The sequence below is a fragment of the Oncorhynchus clarkii genome, chromosome 10, assembly GCF_045791955.1.
Source record: "Oncorhynchus clarkii lewisi isolate Uvic-CL-2024 chromosome 10, UVic_Ocla_1.0, whole genome shotgun sequence".
Taxonomy (NCBI): domain Eukaryota; kingdom Metazoa; phylum Chordata; class Actinopteri; order Salmoniformes; family Salmonidae; genus Oncorhynchus; species Oncorhynchus clarkii.
Genome location: NC_092156.1, coordinates 39,811,259 through 39,821,788, shown reverse-complemented (window position 1 = coordinate 39,821,788; position 10,530 = coordinate 39,811,259). Strand labels below are relative to the sequence as shown.

Here is a 10,530-nt window from a genome sequence, read left to right as displayed (position 1 = left end):
CCCACAGCACTGTGTGTGATGACTTTGAGGGAGTCCACATGCTGCTACACTGGCTCTCCTACATGCCCAAGGTAACCATCCGCTCGTATCAGCATTTAACCCATTGTCCATCCATTTAGGCTCGTCTAATGCACATCTACCTTTTACGCTGTCAGCTTTTCAGTGAAGCTGGGTTAAATTCATAGTTGATGTTTACACCCCCTTCCCCTCCAGGACCGATCTAGTCCCGTGCCCATCATCAATGCCAAGGACCCCATAGACCGGCTGGTGGAGTTTATGCCCACAAAGGCCCCCTATGACCCCCGCTGGATGCTGGCAGGACGCCCCAGCCAGAGTGAGTACCCTCCTTCCTTCCTCTCAGACATGAACATTTACAGCACTACACAAACCAGAAGCAACTGCTTTTTCCCTCGCAACATTGTGCGTAAGGCAGACTCTGTGCCACACTCATCACCTCAATCGCTGTGCAATAAAGGACCTTCATAAATCTCTCCTATCATCATAATAATCACTCACTTGTAGTCATATTCATCCCCTCCTCCAGTCACACTGGTGCTGCATCAACAGGTGTTAAAACAGCAGCTCTTCACACTTCAATTTAGTCTGAGTGTCATTTTAAAGGTTGGCCTTGCGATTTGCGCTATGATCATTTCAGGCAGATCTCCCAGAGGTCAGGGGTTAAACTAATTCCTGTTTGTTAGAGAGGGTTATAGGCTCTCCAGACACTGTGAGAGACACGGTGAACCCTGGGCAGCATTCTAGCTGGGTGGATGAAGAGAGAGATAGCCGGGGAATGGATGGCTCATGTTATACATGCAGGGTCAGGCCTGAGCAGATTCCATATCAGTGTAATTACAACTTTGGGCAGGGGGAGAGATTGGGGCCGGCAGGGCGTGCGGTGTGGGGGGGAGACCGGTCTTTAGTTGTGATGAGTGGGGAGGCTTAATTGAATGGTAACCTCTTAGACTAGCCCTGTCTCGCTCACTCTGCCAAGAGCAGGAGAGCTGAGCTCGGCTCTTTACAGCCTCATCCGTCATGGGACCTGACAAGATTAGAGATTTCTGTTTAAAAAAAAAATATTTGAACACTGTTTTTGCTTTCATGGATATGACAGGAGTAGAATCTGGAGGGGAGAAAAAAAAAATTCTGCCAAGTAACGGAATGTTTTATTTCTTATTTACAAATGTTTACTTTGTAATAATAAATTATTTAAGCTTTCTCTCTCTCTCTCTCTCTCTCTCTCTCTCTCTCTCTCTCTCTCTCTCTCTCTCTCTCTCTCTCTCTCTCTCTCTCTTTCTTTTTCTCTCTCTCTTTCTCTCTCTCTCTGTGCAGCTCCAAAGGGCCCGTGGCAGAGTGGGTTCTTTGACCATGGCTCGTTCTCAGAGATCATGCAGCCGTGGGCTCAAAGTGTGGTGGTGGGCAGAGCCAGGTAAGGAACCACATCAATCCACTGTTTGGAAGCAATATAGACACACTATAGTCCTTTGATAAACATTCCACGGGCCTCATGTGTAACCGGTGCGTAAATGTCACACTGAATATTTGCCGTACATACGCGTGTTTCCCATCATAAATCAGATCTGTCATAAAACTGCGTGTGTGAACGGGCGTTGTAACATCGCCATGCACCTTTTATGGTGACAATAACGCCCTTGATTTGCTCGGGAGAGGCGAAGGTCGAGTCACGTGTCCTTCAAAACATGGCCCGCCAAACCGCGCTCCTTAACACCCGCCTGCTTAACCCGGATGCTGCACCAATGTGTCGGAGGGAACTCTGTTCAACTGACAACCGAAGTCAGCCTGCAGGCGCCCGGCCTGCCACAAGGAGTCACTAGAGCGTGATGAGCCAAGTAAAGCTCCCCCGGCAAAACTCTCCCCTAACCCGGGCGACGCTGGGCCAATTGTGTGCCGCCCTATGGGACTCCCGGTTACGGCCGGTTATGACACAGCCTGAGATGGAACCCAGGTCTGTAGGGATGCAGTGCCTTAGACTGCGCCACTCGAGAGGCCCCTTTGGCAGTAACTTATGCTGTATTTGATGGACTGTGACAGCTTCTGAAATAAAAAAAACTACGTCCAAATGTTGTGGATCTGTCAGCAGAACGTTTGAATTCAACAGTGTTTTCCATTGACTTTCCCCCCCAACCTAATTTGCTGGACTGCCCATGAATTCTGAAACATTGTCTAGGCTACTCATAAAATGTACAGTAGGTTACCAACAGTAGTAGCATGGAATGGCATCCAGCAAAACCTGAAATACATAGCCTATCTGTTAACTTGGCTACTAGGCCCGATTTAGATGAGAGATGCATATGGTAGTTTGTTGTATGGCTACTTCAAGATTTGAACCCATCACGGCCAGAAAAGGGGAGGAATTTATTCTGCGTTGGTTCTGAAAATAAATAGGAATAGATTCCTATGTCAAAATACTTGCCTGCCTGCTTGAAATACAATAATTCAACCACTAGAAAATGTACGTACGCATGGTGTAAAGTTTACGTGGAGGAAAGGATATTCTCACGCCAAGTTTTGTTTTTATAAAATGGCAACTTTTGCGGGAAAGCTGGCGCACGCATGTTTTGGGGTATATTTGTACAATGTTTATAAATGAGGCTCCAGACCATTACCAAGTCTATTTCACAAGGGTCATCCTGGTCACAACATCATTTGTTTAGAGTGTATGTAGTTCTAGAACAGGATGTTGTGTGAGCCGTGCAGGAAATATGTTAAATGGTCTATCTGATCATCCCACTGTCATGCAAGCCCATCTACATGTTCCAGTACTGAAACCCCCTCCTGCCTGATATCTGATTTGATAGTTTTGGGTGAAATGCAGAAGACACATTTCAGTTGAATGCATTGTTGTACAACTTTCTAGGTATCCCCCTTTCACATAGCTAGCTCACCCATCTTAACCCCACACATTGACCTGTCTGACCTCTAACGCCTGACCAATCAGCCCTCAGGGGTGCATAGTTGTGTGTCCTGATGTGACCCTCTGCTCTCTCAAAGGCTTGGTGGCATACCTACTGGAGTGGTTGCTGTGGAAACCAGATCAGTGGAGCTGTCAATCCCAGCCGATCCAGCAAACCTGGACTCTGACGCCAAGGTAAGTTCCTCCTGATATACACTGGCCTGTGTCTCAGATACAGGTATACTCACATAAAGACCCACAGAAACACATGATCACTAGTAACCCTTTGTGTCCTGCTCTCAGATCATCCAGCAGGCAGGCCAGGTGTGGTTCCCTGACTCTGCGTTTAAGACGGCACAGGCCATCAAGGACCTGAACCGCGAGGGCCTCCCTCTCATGGTGTTCGCCAACTGGAGGGGCTTCTCTGGAGGCATGAAAGGTACCATAGAATATATGTTTATATATCTGTCAGTTATACCAGTGTGTGTGTGTGTGTGTGTGTGTGTGTGTTTTTTCAGTCTCATATCAAATTCCTCTCCTGTGCCTCTGTCAGACATGTATGACCAGGTGCTGAAGTTTGGAGCCTACATCGTGGATGGGCTGAGAGAGTACCGCCAGCCTGTTCTGGTATACATCCCTCCCCAGGCAGAGCTGAGAGGGGGGTCCTGGGTGGTCATAGACCCCACCATCAACCCCCGCCACATGGAGATGTATGCTGACAAGGACAGTCGGTGAGTTTGACTTCCATCCACTAACCATAACCCCTCTTGGCAGCATGCCAAAGACAGAAGTCACTGTTTAGACACTTGACCAATGTACGGTTTGATGTAGGCTCAGATCAGTGACATTGTGATGCTATGTAGAGCCTCGGTCATCTTGATGAATCCCTCTCTTCTCTGCTCCACAGTGGTGGAGTGTTGGAGCCAGAGGGGACGGTAGAGATCAAGTTCAGGAAGAAGGACCTGGTGAAGACCATGAGGAGGGTGGACCCAGTCTACATGGGCCTGGCAGAGAGACTGGGTCCGAGTCCTAGAGCTTTATTCATACTTTCTCACATTCCCTCTGTCAATCTCTTTATGCAGTTCTCTCTCTGTGCTCTCCACTATCCCATTTGCTTTGCTCTTTCTCCTTCTCTCCCTCTGTATCCCTCTCTGTGAGGGAGGAATGATAATATCTAGCGGGGCACGTGTGCGTGCGTGTGCTGTAATTCCCTGTCACTCTTGTTCTTTATCTGAGGGTGATCGTATCGTCCCTGCTCTGTCCCCTGGGGAGATGTGTCAATCACAGCAGGGCTAGATCAATCAGCAGGGCCTGCTGTCTCCCTCCCCGCCCTGTCCTCCTACCTAACCCGGCCTATTGATTTTCCTCTGGGCTCACAGGGGCACCATGGAGCCATAGAGCTATGGGCCAGCACCGGGCCTCTAGGGGCTGTGGTGGGGAGGCTGACCGATTGGCTCTGGCAGAAATCAATCTCTGAAGACAGGCAGCACAGCAGCCAGGGATTCTGGAGAACACTGAACCACATCAGACAGTGATACTGAGAGCTGAGCTGAGCCTGCGCTGTACAGTCATAAAGAACCCATGCTGAGCAAATGGGAGGGAATGTATCTCACCTACCTCCTGAACAATTTCACATAGAACCAACATAATTCTCATGCTAATGGTACCGCTTGCCTTGGGGTAGCAGAACAGTCCAGCCACCCGAGTCAGACTGTTCTCTCTGCTACCGCACTGCAAGCGGTACCGGAGCGCCAAGTCTAGGTCCAGGAGGCTTCTAAACAGCTTCTACCCCCAAGCCATAAGACTCCTGAACATCTAGTTAAATGGCTACCCAGACTATTTGCATTGCCCCCCCCCCCCCCCCCCTCCCACACCACTGCTACTCCCTGTTGTCATCTATGCATAGTCACTTTAATAACTCTACCTACATGTACATAATACCTCAACTAACCGGTGCCCCAGTACATTGACTCACTGCTGCTGTTATCTCACTGCTGCTCTTTATTATTTCTTACTTTTATCTCTTATCCTTTCTTTTCTTAAACTGCATTGTTGGTTAAGGGCTCGTCAGTAAATATTTCACTGTAAGGTCTACTACACCTGTTGAATTCGGAGCATGTGACTAATCAAATTTGATTTGATTTGAGTAGCCGCTTCCCCAAACAATCCCGCTGTCATACAGAACAGATACAGTGATAAAAGGAAGTGGAGCCCATCCCAAATGCTCACGCTGTCACATTGACACAATTTCCTTGGAATGTTCTCGGTATGCAGCTAGCTTGCATCAGACCTCACTGAATAATCTTTGGTTTGTGTTGTAACCCTCCTGGCCACGTCTCCTTCTCCAGGTACCCCAGAGCTGGGCCTGCCAGAGAGGAAGGAGCTGGAGACCAAACTGAAGGAGCGGGAGGAGTTCCTGTTACCCATCTACCACCAGGTGGCCGTGCAGTTCGCCGACCTCCACGACACCCCGGGACGCATGCAGGAGAAGGGCGTCATTACGGTGAGACGACACGGTCACGTTGAACGTGATCAGAACACGAATTGTGAAATGAAATGACACATTTAGCCAATGTTATTGCAGGTGTTGCGAAGTGCTTGTGTTCCTAGCTCCAACAGTGCTGTAATATCTAACAAAACACACAAATCTAAAAGTAAAATAATGGAATTAAGAAATATAGAAATATAAGGCCTCGTCGACTTGTTTGGGGGCGTGCTTCCTCTGCTGTTTCCTGAAGTCCATGTCAGCTCCTTCATTTTGGTGACGTTGAGGGAGAGGTTATTTCCCTGGCACCGCTCCGCCAGAGCCCACACCACCTCCCTGTAGGCTGTCTCGTCATTGTTGGTAATCAGACCTACCACTGTTGTGGCGTCTGCAAACTTGCTGATTGAGTTGGAGGCGTGCTCGGCCATGCAGTCATGGGTGAACATGAAGAACAGGAGGGGGCCGAGCACGCACCCTTGTGGGGCCCCAGTGTTGAGGATCAGCGAAGTGGAGGTGTTGATGCCTACCTTTACCACCTGGGGACGGCCCGTCAGGAAGTCCAGGACCCAGTTGTACAGGGTGGGGTTCAGACCCAGGGCCTCGAGCTTAGTGATGAGCTTGGAGGTAATATGGTGTTGAAGACTAAGCTGTAGTCAATGAACAGCATTCTTACATAGCTATTCCTCTTGTCCAGATGGGATAGGGCAGTGCGATGGTGATTGCATCAGAACAGTATTGAAATGAAGGTCACATAGCTATATGTGAAGAAATATTACATTAAAAAGTGTTTTTTATGATGTCTCATTCCAATACACAGAACTGTATCTATGCGGTATGTGAGTAACCAAGCCTGTGTTACCTACAATGCAGTAGACTGGTGCAGTCGATGACATGCCGAGGGAATATAGTGTTCAGTAGATGCCTAGGGAAAAGAGTGTTCCAATCTCTCTCAGGCTGTGAGACGTGTCTTTATAATTACCTGCTGATGACCCGGCCCATCACCTCAGCAAGCACAGAACAGCCCCAGGCAGGATTCCAAGCTCTCTCCATCACACACACACGTACGCACAATGGGTTCATGAGAGGAAGGCTGCTAGGGCATTTCTGTATACTGAAGTATCTCTATAATAGATGACAATCTCAGTTGCTCTCAAGATGCCTGCAAACGCAACAGCACAATTATCAGTGATAGGTGCCTGCAAATGCAACCGCACAAGAATCTGATTGACAGCCACACAGGTGCTCAGTAGAATACCAAGGACAGATTACTTCTCTGGAGACTCTCCTGCACTCAGAAGTTCTCATATCATGACGTACAAAGATATTCTCTTCAGTTCAAAATCTGTTTAGTTATGTAAATTGGGTAATGTCATCTTTTTTGGGGGGGGGGGGGCGGCAATAATTACACAATATTAGATTATATTTACATTTTCTAATATCAGTCAGCCAGTATTGCTTGTTGGTGAGATATCTCATCTCTGAAGTTTGTGTGTGTGTGGTTTCCCAGGATATCCTGGAGTGGCGGACGTCACGCCACTTCTTCTACTGGCGTCTGAGGCGTCTGCTGCTGGAGGACACGGTCAAGAGGAAGATCCAGGTGGCCAACAGCGAGCTGACCAATGGACAGATCCAGGCCATGCTGAGACGCTGGTTCGTAGAGGCTGAGGGGACCGTCAAGGTGACTGGCCACTACCTGCTCCTCCACTTTCCTCAAACAAGCCCTCCAAAGCACAGAGACACTGACCGTCACTGTCAACTAGAGGTTGCAGATTCATGAGATTATACATCTATACCTTCCTTCACAGTCTGGTTTTAATCATAAAAAAATTATAATAATCAGGTCAATTTCCAACCAGAAGTTGTGGTGTCTCGGTTATGGCTCGGTAGAAATAACTATAGGTGATAGAAAATATGTCCCTCAGCCTAGACTGCTGCCTCCAGGGGTGACTAGAAAAAGCCCAGCTCCTGAGGTAGACAGAGTATATCTTTAGAAGCGGCCGTCTTGTTAGCTAATACATTACCCCAATCAGGGCCGGCTATCTTAAGCTACAATTAATCTGAGCCCTGGCACGTGCAGATAGGAGAGCCACGCGCTGTTTCTTAATTAAAAGCAAACGGATTAAAAATGATTAATAAGGGCATTAAATGTTCTTGCGGACTACAAGCAGGAGAGCTCTTAAAACAGCGTGAGGCCATTACCGCCCTCCCAATCTGCCTAAGCTCCGTCTGCCTTTGTTTGGGATCAGAGACTGGCTGCCCTCATGAATATGGATTTCTCAATCAGGTCCAGTCAAAAAGGCATCAGGGACCTACTTTGTAGCTCTCGCACTTTCACTTCTGATAGGAAAATGTAGTTTCATTTTTTCCCCCCACTCATTCAGACAAGCAAGGTTATGAGAATGTGATTGTAGTGCTCTACTGCCCGAAACAAACATGAGTTCAGACGTGGGTTTTTCCACTGATATGGATAAAACTTAGCCCCAAAAAAGAATGTCACTGAGAAGTTGGATTAAATCTTCCTCTCTTCTCTCTCTGTGTGTGTGTGTGTGTAGGCTTATCTGTGGGACAGCAATGAGGAGGTAGTGGAGTGGCTGGAGAAGCAGCTGAAGGAGGAGGAGGGGGCCAGGTCTGTCATCGACGAGAACATCAAGTACATCCGCAGGGACCACATCCTCAAGCAGATCCGCAGGTGAGACCGAGCGCTCGTTTAACAGGCTGGTCCAACCTGATCTCATAGTTTCACCTCGGGATTTGACGTAATTGGACGAATGTTGATTTTTGACCCATTAATAGATTTTTTTAAAGCACTGTTTCCATTTAGTAAGTACTCTCCCTGCTTGCTAGAAAATGGAGAACTGCCATGGCACGGTGCTCTGAGCCCAACGCTGTGCCATTGTTTTTTTGGTGAGCACCCATGACGGCATATCAATGTTCTCAAGATCTTTTCAAACGGCCGAAATCGACGTGTTTTTCTAGTGACCAGCCTGGCATGTCACTGGAAACCTACCAGCCTGGCATGTCACTGGAAACCTACCAGCCTTGAGATGGCCGGTAGAAGTCTACTCAAAGCTTTGTATAGTACCATGTTTATGCAGTGGGATATTTCCTGGTGTCAGGAAAGTGCATTGTCACTGATTCCCACAGAATCTATTTATTCCATGTACAGCCAGGTAAACAAATGGTTACATCTCCTTCATCTCACTCGGGTTCTCTTCTCTCCTCCTTAGCCTGGTCCAAGCAAACCCTGAGGTTGCCATGGATTCCATTGTGCACATGACGCAGCACATCTCCCCTACACAGCGTGCTGAGGTGGTCCGCATCCTGTCCACCATGGATGCCGCCCCGGCCGCCACCTAGAGCGCCTCCTCTCCCCAGCCTTGCCCCACTGTCTCAGGTGCAGTGGAACTGTGCCAGAAGCTGAGGCTGGAGGAGCCAACATGGCAGCCCACGGAGGCTGTGCTGTTACAGATGAAAATGATCCTGGAGGGAGGGGGGAGAGCTGAGACACAGGGTAATGGATTTATTTATACGTCTGATATCCAGGGTAATGCATTTATACGTCTTACAGAATGTGTTAGTTGTGATATCTATGTAAGTTCAAAAATGATAGACAAAGCCAAGACCAGAAACTATATAACTAGCATGAATGACGACAAGCTTGGGGACCACACAATTGGCCAAGGTGGAAGCAGCTCTTCATTTGCTATCATAATGAGCCTCTGTCCTATTGGACAGGATAACATGCATTGAGTTTGAGTGTTTTGATGGTAATCTTGACAATAAAATTGCAGCAGATTGCTGGGAGGGTTCACGAGGGTGGAGGGTTTGCACACCTTTGCACGGCGCACTTAATTACTGATTAAACCCAGGGTAGGAGGTGGAGCGTGGCATTGTGATGGGGATAGCGTGTCGTTCTGCCCTGGGCCTGGAGAGAAGAGCCCAGCAGGAGGCAAGAAGAGGGCCCTATTCAGACCCAACCACCCCACACTGGCCCTGGGGTGAGCCATTGGGCAGGCAGGCACACACTGATGCGGGTAGAATAGCAGCTGTCACCACCTCTCTGAATGCACCTTACTGTTCTATAATATACTAAAAGACTGACACAAAAGCAAACACTAATGGTAATTGGTGCCATAATGGTTGAGAATTCCATTTTTCCCTCCCATGGGGTATATTTTTTAACAATTATTGTGTAAGAAAATATGTAAAACATTTAGGTGACTAATTTATTAAATGGCAATCATGTTAAAGAGAACTGAGTAGTGTACACTAGAATTATACATTCAGTATTACAAAAGGTGTGATTTTAAGATGTTCTGTAAATTGTAGTTTACTTTATTTTGAGACGTATTTTCCAAGGAGAAAATGGGTCGTCACTAGTTAGCACAGCCAAAAAGTCATTATGGCTAAAACCATGCCTATTTCTACAAGTTTTAACCACATGCCTAACCTTAAAGACCAAAAAGCTACGATATAGCCATTGTGACTTTATGGCTGTGGTAACTAGTGACACAGAAAATGATAGTATTGTGTAAACATGGTTATGCTCATTGAGGAACAGTGGTGGATCCTGGATACTGTAGTTTCTTTATGGCAAAGTGATGGTGGCCTAGCTGCTGGAGAGCCTCAAATTTAACAATATTTGATTCAATGTCAGGTAAAAAAATTATTTTGCCTAGATGAAAGAGGCAAGAATTGGCAATGTAGGATGACTTCATGCACAGTGCTAGTCTTAAGTTATATTTGTCTATTGCTGGTAGTCCTGTTACTAATGAGGTGATTGGCTGAATGAGAAATGTTAATGTGTTTACTGTAGTGAACCCAAATTACCTCAGTTCAAATTTAATAAAATACATCTTACCTGGTTTGACAGATTTGTTTTGCTTTTTCAAGCGGAATGAAACGCAGCAAGATTGAGTTGGCATTTCAAACTGCATTATTACTAAATTATTTACCATTAAATGGATCATCACAACAATGTAATTCTGCCAAATTCAGCGAGGAAAAAGTATTCTTAGGGAGAGACATTTTTCGGACTACTTCGAAATGATATTCTTTTCTCATGCAGGCATCAACCCACAGATGATCAGTGGCACTTTTTTTCCCCCAAACTTCAACAGTCTTAAAAGAG

General features: G+C 46.9%; 1 protein-coding gene across 16 annotated transcripts in view; it reads left to right on the top strand.

Moving 5' to 3' along the window:
• The window catches only part of LOC139418458 (acetyl-CoA carboxylase-like), a 52,115-nt gene extending 41,851 nt beyond the window's left edge, over positions 1–10,264 (top strand). For all 16 annotated transcript variants that reach the window (XM_071167923.1, XM_071167926.1, XM_071167928.1 and 13 more), the window contains 11 exons: positions 1–71; positions 214–334; positions 1,333–1,429; positions 3,013–3,109; positions 3,218–3,353; positions 3,468–3,645; positions 3,822–3,934; positions 5,263–5,417; positions 6,907–7,077; positions 7,952–8,088; positions 8,627–10,264. The exon at positions 1–71 is cut by the window's left edge and continues 73 nt beyond it. In XM_071167923.1, the coding sequence (XP_071024024.1) occupies positions 1–71; positions 214–334; positions 1,333–1,429; positions 3,013–3,109; positions 3,218–3,353; positions 3,468–3,645; positions 3,822–3,934; positions 5,263–5,417; positions 6,907–7,077; positions 7,952–8,088; positions 8,627–8,756 (1,406 nt within the window). In that variant the 3' untranslated portion in view covers positions 8,757–10,264. The remainder of the gene's footprint in view (positions 72–213; positions 335–1,332; positions 1,430–3,012; positions 3,110–3,217; positions 3,354–3,467; positions 3,646–3,821; positions 3,935–5,262; positions 5,418–6,906; positions 7,078–7,951; positions 8,089–8,626) is intronic.
• Positions 10,265–10,530: the final 266 nt, after the last annotated feature.